This window comes from Hyaena hyaena, unplaced genomic scaffold (assembly GCF_003009895.1).
Source record: "Hyaena hyaena isolate Hyena2069 unplaced genomic scaffold, ASM300989v1 scaffold_137, whole genome shotgun sequence".
In the NCBI taxonomy this organism is placed as follows: Eukaryota; Metazoa; Chordata; class Mammalia; order Carnivora; family Hyaenidae; genus Hyaena; species Hyaena hyaena.
The window spans coordinates 1,605,661-1,620,954 of record NW_024080769.1 but is presented as its reverse complement, the minus strand read 5'-3'; the positions used below and the strand labels follow the sequence as shown (position 1 = coordinate 1,620,954).

Genomic DNA, 15,294 nt, shown 5'->3' with positions numbered 1-15,294 from the left:
GAAAGCTAATTACCTCATGATCATGAGTGGCCTGTCGGGCTGCATCTAAAAATATGAAAGAATAAAAGAACATTAGTTTCAAGAATAAAACAAAACAAAACCCAAGCAAATGAACTGTGCTGCACTATAGGTAGTTACAGTTAGACAAAAGAGAAACAGCAGACGCAGTTCTTACCTTTGAGGAGAACAGAGTGGGAGGGTGGACAGGAGACACATGCCATAGGCTGTTTATACAACATTATAGTTTAACATGCAAGATGCCCAAATGTGGAGAAGATGCAATGGCTAAGGAATGGCAGACTAGTGGGGGCAGGGCTTCTTTGGCAATGTCTCCTGAAGAAAGGGGACTTGAAGCAAGATTTGAAGGGTGTGATGAACAATTTTAACAGAGAACAAGGATCCATGAAGACTGGGATCTTGTCTATCATGTTCACTGTTTCACTTAATGCCTAGGTGAAAGCCTGATATAATAAAGCCTGATATATGTGAAAACTCAATGCGTACTGTTTGAGTACATGAATACATGAATGGATGGATGAATGAAAAGCATGGTCACTGCAGGCTGGGAGAAATGGCGCATGAAGGCTTAGTGGTGTCAAAGAAAGGCAGGTATATAGTTTAGTAGGCAGACTTGTTTAGAGGCAGAGAAATGCCTAAACTGGGAATTAGGAAAAAAAAAGGACAGGTAATGAAAAGGGGTCTTGGAATACAAATCAAATTATTGATACTGGATATAGAAACCCAACTAAGATTTTTAAATGAGAGTAATGCTATTTTAATAAAATTCCGAGGTATTTTTGTAAGTGAATGTGGCATGGTAGAGAAATGATGGAAACTTATCTTTTATATTTATCACTCTAACAGTGGGCTTTGTGACACTCTATCATGCACCACAAACTACAAAAACATCTCATTCTGGTTCTGATACCTTGCCTGTGAGATTTGCCTTTCTGACGGTCTTGGGTTTTCCTACTGAAGACCTTGTAGGCCTCAGTCTTCTGATACTGCTCCAGTTCCTTCATGTAACGCTCCTTATCTCTGTCTGCTTCATCAAGGTAGCGCTAGGAGAGAAATGTGGAATTATTTTCAAGAAACACATCTTATCTGGGTAAAATATTAGTGAACTCATTGAAGAAAACAGAGGACAATTAGAACATGGAAAGAAAGGATATGAGGGAAAGCTCTAATAGAAGATAAAGAAATCATGTGGATAGAATAAAATATAATCTCTCAATTCTAAAAGAAACAGGTAATTCTAATTCTTTATATTCTCTATTCTATTTTCTAACTTAATGAAGAAAAGTTCTATTGAGATCATTGTCATAAAATATTCACAAGAAGACATTACAGTTACTCCTCTAATCCCATAGATAGACCTGTATATGGCCACTAGAGTCCTCAAGAGGACTGAACACCACATAGGCATATGTAGTCTTCCCAAGAGAAAGGATGGAATATTACTTTGTTTCTCTATTCCCAACCCATTTTGAGAGAATGATCTCATACATCAATTGGCCTTTTAAGAGACAGAAGAGTAGAGCACGAAAGTGGGAGACACAAAGAACATAAAAAGGAATGACCTCATCCTATGGACCTAAAATGGACTACTATGACAGAGCTTATCTACACTCTTTGTGCTATTAATTATTTAAACAAAGTCATTGATCTAACAGGATAATTTTGTTTAGTGGCCTGTCTTTTTCATTCATCAATTAGGTTGAAGAAATAAGGTATAAAAATAGTGCTTTTAAATGGACACAAACTAGAGTCAAGTATTATGTTAAAAACCTTGTCTTGTACAAGAGGCTGATGTAGGGGACAATTTAAGTACCCCAATATGAAAGTACAGTAATAAAATTATAAACCTTTGGGAAAGAAGAAATTAGTATGCTCATACCAACAATACATAACAAACAGGGGAGGAAAAGGGTTCTTGCTTAGGTGAGAATGCTGAAAGACGAGCAGTAAATGTGAAGGGAGTGCTAGAGTTGGAAAATTATAATTTTGCAACTCTCATGGTAAAGATTAGATCAAGCAAAAGTCATTAGTGGATGCTAAATCTATGGGGGAAATCGATATGGAAAGGACTATTTGTATGTTCTTAAAACATCTCTCCACAGATTGCTTATTAATTGTAAAGGAGAATAAAAAAACTTTATCAAGAGAGCAAAACTAACATGACCAATGAGGAATAAGGACATTGTGTGCCTGCACATGTGATGCCCAGAGAAGGACACAATACCACCCATGCAGTATTCTAAGAACACATAATCTCAATGTCATCACAAGGAAACATTAGACAAGTACAAAATGAGAAATGTTCGTTAGAGGAAAACAAAAAGGAGGTGGAAAAAGAGGGAGGGACTGCATTCTTAAAAAATATCAATGTCATGAAAAACCAAGAAAGACTATGGAAATATCCCAGTTTAAAGGAGTCTAGAGTTCTGACTATGAAACACAAAACGCTGCTGTTGGGCAGGAATCTGAACTGGAGGGGGGAAATGTCACAGAGGAAGGATGTTAGGTCAACTGACAAAACTAGAATATAGATAGTAAATTAGATGAAAGTATTGTGTTAATATAAAATCATACAGTTGATAAGGAAACTATGTGTAAGAAAATATGTCTATTTTTAGGAAATACACACTGAAATATTTAGCGGTGAAGGGCGATGAAGTACATAACTCACCTCAAATGATTTTGAAAAAAGGTGTGTGTGTGTGTGTGTGTGTGTGTGTCAGAGCAAGTGAGCATGAGTGCGCATGTATGCGAAGCTTGTTGAGGAGAGTGTAAGTGCATATGCAAATGGACAGATGGGGTAAAATGTGTTTAACTACAGGCAAATCTGGGTAAAGGGTATTTAGGTGTTCTTTGCACTATCCTGTGTTTGTAACTTTCTGTACATTGAAACCTTTTCCAAATAAAAAGTTAAAAACAGGGGGACTAGGCAGCTCAGTCTGTTAAGCGTTGGACTTTGGCTCAGGTCATGATCTCATGGTTGGTGAGTTTGAGCCCTGTGTTGGGCTCTCTACTGTCAGCCTGCTTTGGATCCTCTGTACCCCTCTCTCCCTAACCCCCCCTCTCAAAAATGAACAAACATAAAAGAAAAAGTTAAAAACAAACAAAAACAAAAACAAACACAAAAACCCTTGTCCTACCTAACAGTGGTTATCTCTGGAGAGAATTAACATTACTTTTGCTTTTTCCTTTACATACTTCTGTATCATCTTTAAAAAAAGTTAAACAAAGAGCATATAGCAATTTTGAAATTAAGAAATTAAAAAGAAAAGAGTAACCAATGGAGTATGAACAGCTCACGATCCCTTTATACATTAGGGCTAAAATAATGGACACTATGCACTGGTTTTTTCACTTGCCTACTGCCATAAAGAGCTTCAAGTTGTAACGTAATATAATCTCCTTGAAATTTTCTGAATTCAATTAATTCCCCAGCGTATTTTTCAATTTGGTTTTAGTCTGTGTGGAATCCTTTTTTAAAAAGTATGAAGCATAAAAGAAATAAAGCTATCTTTTAGATGATGAGAATGCGGGGAACTTTTAACCCCAAGCCACTCCCACAATCTACCATCATTCCACTTTTGTGGCATTTCAACCAATTTGTGGCTATATTGTCCTTAATTCCTCTCAACCCTCTCTAACAAATGGATTTGTTTCAGTTTGGCAACAGTGTTAGTTTTTGCTTCGAGAAGAATTCAAATAGTTCTTGTCTTATTTTTCATAGTAGGTTAAATTTGCCAGAACTCTTGTTAAAAAATTTTAAACAAAAATCTTATGTGAACAGCAGAATTTTATCAAATGACCTTTTCTTATTCAACTCCTGACTTTTCATTTAACTTGGTGGTATAAATCATATTGACAGATTTCTTCATTTCTTAATATTGAATCACATTTTACAAAATTTTTATATGAACTCTCAGCATATAAGTCAAATAAAAGTAGAGCTGCTTTGCTTAGGGGGTGCTCCTAGGGCCCCTCCTGTTTGCACCCCTGCAGCATACCCTGAAACAGAATAAAAACCACGGTGCTAGAGAAAAGAGCTATGATGAATCCTCCTATTCTGTTCTTCTAGGCCCATGACAAAATTGAAGAATCAAGCACCCTTCCTCTTTGTGTTTCTGACAGAAGCTATTTTTGAGGCATGATCAAAACCAAGCAAAGGGGGGCGCCTGGGTGGCTTAGTCGGTTAAGCGTCCGACTTTCGCTTAGGTTATGATCTCGCGGTTTGTGGGTTCGAGCCCTGAGTCGGGCTCTGTGCTGACTGCCAGCTCAGAGCCGGGAGCCTGTTTCAGTCTGTGACTCCCTCTCTCTCTGACCCTCCCCTGCTCACGCTGTCTCTCTCTCTCCTAGAAATAAATAAAACATTAAAAAAAAAAAAATTCAAAACCAAGCAAAGGATCAGGAATAGGAACAATTACCTGTTTTTCCTCAGGGGGCAGTTTACTCCATTCATTGCCTAACATTCTTGTGATTTCCGGAAATGGGACTTCTGGTCTTTTTGCTCGAAGCTGTTCTCGACGCTCATTCATGAATCGAACATACCCTGTAAGGGGGGATTTGGGTGCGTTGCTGTCTCGAAGAGGTTTCTTCCTCTTTCTTCCTTTGGACCAACCTCCTCGTTTACTTCTTTGCTATAAGACAAAATAAAAAAGCCAAAAACCAAATTACAGAATCCACCCAGAAAACACAACAATAAAACAAACAAAACAGCGTAAGAGTTGCATTTTCCTACTATCAAGAGCCTGGATATTCAAAGCTCTCCAAATCGGTCATAGGTACAAATGACTGCAATGTAGTCTTCAAGAAGGAACTCTAGATGGTTCGCCTGCACATCCTTTCATGTGCCACACTGCAAAATGTGACACTAAGGGACTAATCCTAACTGATGAGAAGGTGGGTACCATGATCACATAAGCTTTGTCTTTCATACACACTTAACAAGTCCTGACTCCCGACAGAGGAATTTTCTAAATGAGAAACGTGGCGCATCATAGTGCTGTGCCAGAGGAGCAGACACTGTCACAGTGGATCAGAACAAGATGTCATAAGCACTGGGCAAAGGGACAAGCTCTAGTACAGGGATTAAAAATAATTCGTGAAGGATAATTTTCATTGATACCATTCAAAGACCAGTTCATTTCCCATAGAAGACAACATATAGATTTCTAAATTACCATATGAATTTCATCAAGTATAATATATCCAAAATGAATACTTAGTTTTTTGGCTTGATGACTTGTTCCTTAAGACGTTTATTTTATAGGGGCGCCTGGGTGGCTTAGTCGGTTAAGCGTCCGACTTTCGCTTAGGTCATGATCTCGCGGTTCGTGGGTTCGAGCCCCGCGTCGGGCTCTGTGCTGACTGCCAGCTCAGAGCCTGGAGCCTGTTTCAGTCTGTGTCTCCCTCTCTCTCTGACCCTCCCCTGCTCACTCTGTCTCTCTCTCTCTCCTAGAAATAAATAAAACATTTAAAAAAAAAAAAAAGACGTTTATTTTATAGTCAGAGGTCTTTATATGTTGTTGGTTACATCAAAAAATGAAACCACCTCAAAAAAGTTAAAAAATTAAAAAAAAATGTTAATTTATTTCTGAGAGAGAGAGAGAGAGAGAGAGAGAGAGACAGTGTGAGCAGGGGAGGGTCAGAGAGGGAGGGAGATAAGGAATCTGAAGCAGGCTCCAAACTTTGAGCTGGCTGTCAGCACAGAGCTCGATGCAGGGCTTGAACCCACGAACCATGAGATCATGACCTGAGCCAAAGTTGGACGCTTAACCGTCTGAACCACCCAGGTGCCCCCCAAAAGTTTAAAGGACTGAGTTACTACTGATGTTTTACCACAGCCCTTTCTCTTTGTCCTTTGTTTTTTTTTTTTTTTTAAAGTTTGTTTGTTTGTTTATTTACTTTGAGAGTGACAGAGAGAGCACATGGGGGGGGGCAGACAGACTGAGCCATCCAAGTATGCCATCTCTTTGTCCTTTTTAATGAGATGCAAGCTCCCTCATACTTTTGTTTCATACTTTTAAAAATACACAGAGCTTATCAGTTAATAAAGTTTTATGGATACAAGAATTCTTCTTTCAGAGAAGAGAAAGATAAGTGAAAATGGGACAAAAACATTGAATATTAATTACAGTACTGTACTCCTCCAAAGTATTACGAATTACTATTCACCACTGGGCAAATGGTATATTTGCTATCAGCTTTTTTTGTTTTTCTGATTTCATCTTGTAAACTTAGTAACATTAAAGCTACTAAGAATTTTAAGATGTTTAGGAAGCTTCAATCATTCATTACAATCTTTAAGGATGCCAACCTGAAAAGAATCAGCTCTTTTAAGAAAAAAGATGATGGGACACTGGGGAGGCTCAGTTCTTTGTGCTTCCGACTCTTGATCTCGGCTCAGGTCCTGATCTCATGGTTTGTGGGACTGAGTGCCGTGTTGGGCTCTGCACTGGCAGCATGGAACCTACTTGGGATTTTCTCCCTCTCTCTCTGCCCCTCCCCTGCTTGCACTTGCTCTCAAAATAAATAAATAAATAAATGTTAAAAATAAATAAGAAATAAGGTGAAATTCATGGTGGAGCTCTTTTATGACTAAAAAAGACTGCCTAACATGGACAATGTCATCAATCAATTGCAAGGAACACTGAAAGTCCAACAAGCGCATGGCTGCCCCAGACCCACATGGAACCTTGTGTGAACTGGAGAAGGATGCCCTCTATGGGAGGGTGAGTGGCTTAATAAGCAGTGTGGCTCCTCTGGGCACATATGATTCCATGCTGTAGGGCTTGGTGTGTATACAGTGTGTGGCCTTGAACAAGGGCATGTGCACTTCTCACTAATTACTTATTTAAATCATTCATTCATTCAATAAGCATTTGTTGAGCATTTAATATGATATAGATATAAATTTATTAAGTAGGGGGAAAAAGAGTCTACTTGTCTCTATGTCATTAAAACAATTAATATGGTTCTATGAAGAAAATTCTGCAGAATGTAGGGGGGCCAGAGGATGAACACTTTGATCAATTCCTTTGCTGACTGCTTCTTCAGAAACTTCAGAGACTGGTAAGAGGAAGAGATGCTTCTTCAGCTTACCTCATCTTCATGCCTCTGTTCAGTGCCTTCTGCTGTATTTGAAGCCTCATTCTGAAGCAACTGACCTTGAGAGAGATCCTCCACAAATTCTGGATTGGTGGTGGATGATGTGGCTCCGCTACTGTAGGGAACCTCTGGGTGGGTTAACCTTAAGAATAACAGACACATGGGCAATGGTTCAGTTATCAATAGCATCAAAAATTGCTACTTACCAAGGTTCAAGACAAATTTCCCTGTCAACAAAAGCAGAAGCCAGCTTTAATTCTCCCACCTCGTTTGTGTAAATGTAAACAAGGTCTCTAGAACAGTTACAGAGCATTTAAAAAACTAGTTTCAGTGTCTGATTGAACCTGGTCATTTTCATGGAGATGTCTTCTATTAAAAACAACTGGGGGCAACAGGGTGGCTCAGTTGGTTAAATGTTCGAATTTTAGATTCGGCTCAGGTCATGATTTCAAGGTTCCTGAGTTCAAGCCCCACGCAGGGCTCCGCGATGATGGCGTGAAGCCTGCTTGAGATTCTCTCTTCCCCTCCCCTGCTCATTTGTTCTTCCTCTCTCTCTACAAAAATTTTTGAGAGAGAGAGAGACAGCATGAACAGAGAAGGGTCAGAGAGAGAGGGAGATACAGAATCTGAAGACAGACTCCACGCTCTGAGCTAGCTGTCAGCACAAAGCCTGACACAGGGCTCAAACCCATGGACCGGGGGATCATGACCTGAGCCAAAGTAGGACACTTAACCGACTGAACCACTCAGGCACCCCTCCCCTAAACTTTTATATGCTACTTTTCATGTATATCTCCAGTGTAAAGGGAAATACTATTAATGGAAAAGGAGAATAGGAATGGCAGTTGTAGAGGCAGGCTGCCCCATTACAGACGGTGTAAGAAATATCTCTCATGGTACATTCCATAGGTTATTCCCTCTGGGGCTGAAGTGTTTATTGACAACCAGATCATCTAATGTTATTAAATTCAGTAGGTTCAGGTATAAAGGTTAAGAAATCAAACATATATTTCTTCTCTGTTTTCAACATTGTGTTCCGTGAGTTGGAACTCATGAGTCAGCAAACCAGATCTTATTCATCTGAAAAGTAGATATAAGCAGGTAGATGATTGGATTCAGTCATTATTCTGGAAGAATATATCCTTCATAGGGTTATAGGCAAATAATTACAAGGCAATGTAAGTACTAAAACAGAGGTCTGTAAAAAGTGTATGGTAGAAGGTATGATGAATTTTATACATATACAGAGGATGTTAAGAAAGGTTTTACAGAGTCTTGAAAGATAAATAGGTATTCGTCAGGTAAACATCATTACAGGCAGAAAGGACAGAGTATAAAAGGAGTAAGGGCAACCTCTCAGGAGGCTACTGCTATAGAGTAAGTGAGAGACAGGCAGGCAGGATTGAGAATAGGGGAGAGATAACTTCAGGGATAGAGAGAACTTAATGGCTGAGTCAAAGGTAACTCTATGGGTGATTATGTACTATTAGCCAAGGTCAACTGGAAAGTGTGTGGAGGGAGTGAAGTGGGGTGGGTGTAAGGCAGACAGATGAGAAAATGGTCAAGTCTGAAACACTCATGGCATAATTAAGTGGAGCTGTCCTACAGACAACTGGAAACCTGCACTGAGAGAACAGAAGTGAAGAAAACCAGAAAAACAGGAAGTGCTAGATATTCTCCAGAAAGAGAGAGGAAAGTCAGGACAGAACTCTGTTGGAAAAGATCATTTGAGGAGCAAGCGTTAGAAGAAGTGAGAAAGAGTAGGCAGGGCATTAAGAGATTTAGGAGAAGGGCGCTTGGGTGGCTCGGTTGGTTAGGCATCTGACTTCAGCTCAGGTCATGATCTCGCGGTTTGCGGGTTCGAGCCCCACATCGGGTTCTGTGCTGGCAGCTCAGGGCCTGGAGCCTGTTTCAGATTCTGTGTCTCCCTCTCTCTCTGCCCATCCCCCTCTCATGTTCTGTCTCTCTCTGTCTCAAAAATAAATAAACTATAAAAAATTAAAAAAAAAAGAGAGAGATTTAAGAGAGCCTAGGCTCAGTTGATTGAGCGTCTGGCTTTGGCTCAGGTCATGATCTCATGGTTCGTGGGTTCAAGCCCTGCATTGGGCTCTGTGCTGACAGCTCAGAGCCTGGAACCCGTCTTTAGATTCTGTGTGTGTCTCTCTCTCTCAAAAAAAAAAAAGAACATTTTAAAAAATTTAAAAAAAAAAATAGAGAGATTTAGGAGAGAATACTGTCAAAGAGGCCAAGGCAGAAAGACTTTTTACAAGTGGGTATTAACCAAGTGAAAAGCAGCAGATGTTGAAGAAGATAGGCTAAAAAGTATCTGCTAAATTTGAAGACCTGAAGGTTGTTGGCAACTTTAGGGAGCAGGGATTTAGTAGAATTAGGGGAATAAAAATCAGATTCCAGTGGGCTGAGAAATGAATGAAAGCAGATGCACCCTGTCCTGGAAATAAAAGAAATTACACTTTTCTGATCCTTTCTAGAAGACGTAATAGATAATTTTAAGCAGGAGTTTCCTACATTTTTGAGATCTTTGAGGTCCTTAGAAAAAGACTAAGAGAATTTATGAACTCAATGCCAATCATCTGCTCTGAAAAGAGGCACCATGGGAGACCCAGTTTGATCTTGGTAGCTTCGTTTTCCAGGTGTTTCAATCACTTTGGATGTCTTTGGCAACTTGTTCTTTCACTCACTGTTGTTCCAACAGTGCCTCTATTTTTAAGTTACTAATTCTTGTACATTCTTATTTCACTATAATATGAGAGCTAGGTTTCGGAAAATGTATGAATCCTAGGAGTCCCTCTCTGAAGTGAACAGAAACCAGAGGGGAGCAGTCACAGGCGTCAAATGCCTTGGAGATGACAAGTTGGACACCGTTGGAGGGAAAAAAAGGTTCTTTTGTTCCTATTAATGAGTTGGCACACTTTTAGTTAAAGCCAGCAACCCTTCCATTTGTGCCATGGACCCCACAGCGTCTAGCTTATTCCAAGACAGGTTTTCAGCAACTCTACCCTCTCCTGCATTACCAATTCTTCCCTGTCTACTGGATCAGCCTAATCAGCAAACAAATGTGGCATTTTTTACTCTTACCTTGTTACCTTAAAACAAAATGAAACAAAACAAAAAGCACTCTCTGGATCCCACTTCATTTTTCTCCCTTCCATTATAGAATTATTCATAAAGACAGTCCCCAACTTAAGATGGTTTGATTTATGACTTTTCAACTTGATGATGGTGTGAACGTGATATAGATTCAGTAGACCCCACACCTGCACATTTGTATTTGGATTTTTTTGAGCTTAGTGATATGCCATGTGATCCTCTCTCACAATGCTGGGCAGCTGAAATGAGCCTCAGCTCCTGGTCAGCCTCACGATCGCCAGAGTAAACAACTGATACCCTTATGACCATTCTGCATCCATAAGAGTATTGTTTATCACTTTCAGTACAATATTCAACAAATTACAGACATTCAACATTTTATTATAAAATGTCTTTGTGCTGGATGATTTTGCCTCACTGTAGGCTAATGTAAGTGTTCTAAGCATGCTGAAGGTAGGCTAGGCTAAGCTATGATGTTCAGTAGATTAGGTGCATTAAGTGCATTTCTGACCAATGATATTTTCAATTTACTCTGGGTTTATCTGGATGTAATCCTATGGTACGCTGAGGAAAATCCGTACTCTGAAAAGAATTGTTTATGCATATTGGCTTCAATTTCTCTTCTTTCATTCTTTCTTAAACCTAACCTCAAGGACCTGTGTACTTACAATTCTTGTAAAAGTCACCAATGCCCTCCATGCTAAATTCCGTGCCATTCTCAGCCTTCATCTTACCCGACCTTCCAAAAGTTTTTAACACAGTTGATCTCTTGCTCCTAAAATACTTTTTAAACTTGTTTTCCAGGACACGGCACTCCTCTGGTTTTTGTGCTACCTTTTTAGCTATTCCCTTTAGTGTTCTTTGTTGACTTTTCCTCTTCTGCCTGGCTTCTAAATGCTAGTGTATCCCAGAGCTCAGGCATTAGATCTCTTATCTTTGCTATCTACATAGTGCTCATTTCTTCAGTGATCTCAGCCAGTCTGCAGCTTTAAATATCAGGTATGTGCCGATGACTCCCATGTTTCTTTTTCTAGTCTAGACCTCCCCTAGCCCCTAAGCCCTATATCAAGCTGTCTATTTGACATTTCTGCTTGGATGTCTAACAAGCATCTCGTATTTAAAATCTCCAAAATTGAGCTCCTGCTCAGTTTTCCCCATCTAAGTCAATGGCATTCATCTTTTTGGTCGGTTAGGCCAACAGTTTGGAGTTGTCTTTGTTTTTTTCTCCCTTCTCACATCTCATCTTGTCTTTCAAGCAAATCTTACTTGGTTTATCTTCAAAATATATGTTGAATTCTACATGTCACCAAACCCCATTCCCATTATCCCTGAACCCTCTCCAATGAGGCTTCACCCCTACTACTCCACCAAAAATACTCTTGTCAAAGTCACTAGTGATATTCTTTAAGTCAACATCTCTCAATTGAATTATTTCAGGAGCTTAACTCATCTCCTTGCTTCAGCCCCTGCTCCATTCACTCTATTCTCAATATAACAGCCACCGAGATCCTATTAAAAAGTAAATCATATCAGATCATTCTGCTCAAAATCCTCCAATGCCTTCCCACCTCTCTCAGAGTGCCAGTTAAAAGTGCTTACTCTGACCTATAAAATCCTACATGATCTAGTCCCTTGCTACTCAAAGTATGGTTCCTCACTGGGAACGCACTATGATGTAGGATCTCTAGCCTTCACTCAGAATTTCTGACTCAGAAAGCACCAATGTAGTCCTCTACCACCCTCTCCTCGCTATACTATGCTCCAGCCACACTGGCTTCCTGGGTATTTGTAAAAGGTAGAAACATTTCTAACCCAGGGTTTTTGCACTTCTTCTTCCTTCTGCCTAGAATAATCTTCCCCAGATAACTGCATGCTACCTTACCTCTTTCGGGTCTTTATTCAATTCACTTTTAAAGCCTTTCTGGAACATCTTCTCCAAAACTGCACCCCAAAGCCTTCCTATCCCTCTTCCCTGCTTAGTTAATCCATAGTTTTAAAAACATAGTATGTATTTTACTTAATTATGCTGTTTATTCCCTGATGTCCCCAATAGAATTTAAGCTCTTATGGGGATTGATATTTTTGTCTGCTTTGTTCATTGCTTGGTATCCAGATGCCTAGAACAGTGTCTGGCACACAGGAGACACTCAGAAAATTTTTCTTGAATGAATTGGATTTAGCAACTAGGCAGCTTTTAGAAAAGTCTTGGAGAACAGCTTTATCTGAATAGTAAGGTCAGAAGGCAGATACTAATGAAGAAAGAAATAAATGTGAGGTAAGGAAACAGAATTACAAAGTCTAGTCTATTTTTAAAGAGTTCTAAAGAATATTAAAATAATTCATTGCAGGGATTAGCTAGTACTTCAGTCTATTAGTGAATACATTTCTTCCATGGCAAGTAACTTCTAAATAGAAAAGATAAAAACTCAAGTGGCACAGAGATTTTCAAGGGAAGAGGGACTACTGCTATTAGCCCTTTTCTATATTCCTTTACACATCTGTCCGAAAAATACCAAAGAAAGGATATGGGGGGAGAAAAAGGAAGAGAAGTCAGTCAAGTCAGAGCTCCTAGGCATCTTGAAAAACGAGCCATATTAAAAAAATCAGATCTAAAAAAAAAAAGCAGACCTCGGGGGGAAAAATGATTTTAATATCTGTGGCAATTCAAACAGAAAATGAACTTGATTTTCAGTGCTAGCCCGTGGCAGGTATTTACTTAATAGTGACTATGTAATTCTCTTAACCAGGAGGAACTGATGAGTCCTAGATCTACATAATGTGTTCCAGTTCACAGGCACCGGAACACTGCAAATGACAGCTGAATGCGGGTCACAAAGCAGCTTACAATGGCTCTCACTCTCTCTTCTGCAAAGCGTAACAAACATAACTTCTGTTTTTATGATATACAACGGTCTCTTTAGCATCTCCTACATTATCAGAAGCTTTGTTCTGAAGCCTAGGTGGAGGCCCAATGTCCCAGAGCAGCTGCTCACCCAGTTGTGGCCAGATCATTACTCTCCTTGCAGCCATCTTCATCTGCAAAAAGGGGCGGCAGGGTGGAGCTAGTCATCAAGGTTTCCATCTCTCTGAAAGGAAGCGAGAATCAGAAAATATATATAATGGCTTAATTACTTCCAGGTGAAGTTCCATTAATATAAGAGCCAGCCCTTCTTAAATTGATCACATCAGTAGCAGAAAAGAAACGACCTAAACGTTTATTTTCTTGATCTGGATATATCAACTTAAACACGGGTGAATGGGTTCTTAACTTTGGTCTTACTGACTGACCAGACTAAAAAGAGTTAGATTTTAATAAATGGGACAGAGTTTGTAAATTCCCTTTTGTTCATTCAGAATGCCTTCAAAAGTATTCTTCATTTGCCCTAAAAACTGTTGAGCAGAGTAACTCAGAAACACAGAGTAACTCAGCTACTCTGAACAAGTTATTCAACGTCTTTGAGATATTATTTCACCATCTTAGACACAGACAAAATTGCTGACTTGATCCACAGGGTTATTGTGAAGGATTAAACTGAAAGAGCTTCATAAACAGAGAAAGGCTAAGATGCTAAGTGCTTTGAGTATTATTATATAAAGCAAGGTATTGTTGTTACAGCATTACCAGGTCTCAGTCCCAGATGAATCATCCTTAGATTAAATGGTAACAAACTGAGCCCTCCAAAAGGAAATAATGCAAAGGAAGTAGAGGCTGGAAGGCATACTGATGTGGTGCAGAGGTAAAGAAACCTCACTTCCAGGTCAGAAATATGCTCCACATCACCATGATGACCAACGGAAATAGCCTGTACCTGGGTACAGGAAACAGCTAAGCTTAATTGAAGAAAACAAAATAAATCACAAGAACTTGAAGGTTATCAGACTGAAAGGATAAAAGGACAAAGTGACAAAGAGAGTAATTCCACTTAGCATCTCACTACAAAGAAAGATTTTTCTCTTTCAAGGCTTCCCAACTGCTTCACCCCATTTAGCCAAGAGCAGCAGCCTTCCATTCATCGTGGAAGTGATATTCAAACAAAACATTCAACAGTGACCCCAAACAGTAGCCACTTAAGGGGAACTGCAAACCACTCAAGAAAAAGAGTGCCTCAATCAAACAGGGAGAACTGAGAAGCAAGTTATGCGAATTCACTCAGGAGTTCCCTCAGCAGTTATCTCAGGGGTTGCTGCTAAGGAGACCCAGTGAAATTGCAATCAAGGAGAAAGCAGGGCAGCCCAAGCAAGCTAGGATTCATACCACTGACGTGGAAACCCAAGGAAGAAGCGGACGGCACTGACACCAAATTCTAAATGTCCAATAGAGTAATTTACTTCAAAAATGATAATACCGATGGCTTACTTCTTATTCTTATTTTCTTGTTTTCACTTCTAAATTTTTTATTTAATAGAACGGCTTCATAAATGGCTTACTGTGAAAAAATGCATCTCTGTATGTCTATTACCCATTGCAGTGGGTAGAGCATGGAAAGCAGAGAGAAATTTCGGACTCAAGCAGGGGTTTATTCCATGTGCCAGGATGCTTTGCTAACCATTCTCAATTCCTTCAAGACAGGGGGTTTACAAAGTGCTCTAACAAATACCGCAACATTCCATTCTAGATGTTTCCTAGAATAATCCTGACATAGGTGTATTTACATTTTAATTTGATTTTAATTCACATTATCCACAGACCAGATTAGAGTCTGGGCTTTACGGGCTGCTAACATCACCTTACACTGATATTCATCTTACCAAAACAAAAACAAAAACAAAACAAAAACAAAAACCCCAATCAATTAGATGCCATACAGTCTAACTGTAAACCAAGAGCAAACATTCAAATAGTTGGATATTCACTCCCAAACCTTAGAAGGACCCATTTAACTGGCTTCTTAGTAAAGTCTCCCTAAAAGTAAATGGCCTTTCAATAACGTTAAGATTCAGCATTTGAAGTTCCTGGCATCTCTTACTGGACCTCAAAGGTGATATATTATCTGGCAGGGGGACAAATGAAGTCTTTTCACTCACTGTGCCAACATGACCCTCTGTGAATGTTTCCCAGTTCTCCTC

At 39.5% G+C, this 15,294-nt stretch overlaps 1 protein-coding gene across 5 annotated transcripts in view; it reads right to left on the bottom strand.

Moving 5' to 3' along the window:
• The window catches only part of HMG20A (high mobility group 20A), a 73,373-nt gene that overhangs the window by 15,594 nt on the left and 42,485 nt on the right, over positions 1-15,294 (bottom strand). For all 5 annotated transcript variants that reach the window (XM_039238196.1, XM_039238194.1, XM_039238195.1 and 2 more), the window contains 5 exons: positions 13,221-13,313; positions 7,114-7,261; positions 4,437-4,649; positions 929-1,061; positions 14-45 (listed from right to left, as the gene is read on the bottom strand). In XM_039238196.1, coding sequence (XP_039094127.1) covers positions 14-45; positions 929-1,061; positions 4,437-4,649; positions 7,114-7,261; positions 13,221-13,309 — 615 coding nt within the window. In that variant the 5' untranslated portion in view covers positions 13,310-13,313. The remainder of the gene's footprint in view (positions 1-13; positions 46-928; positions 1,062-4,436; positions 4,650-7,113; positions 7,262-13,220; positions 13,314-15,294) is intronic.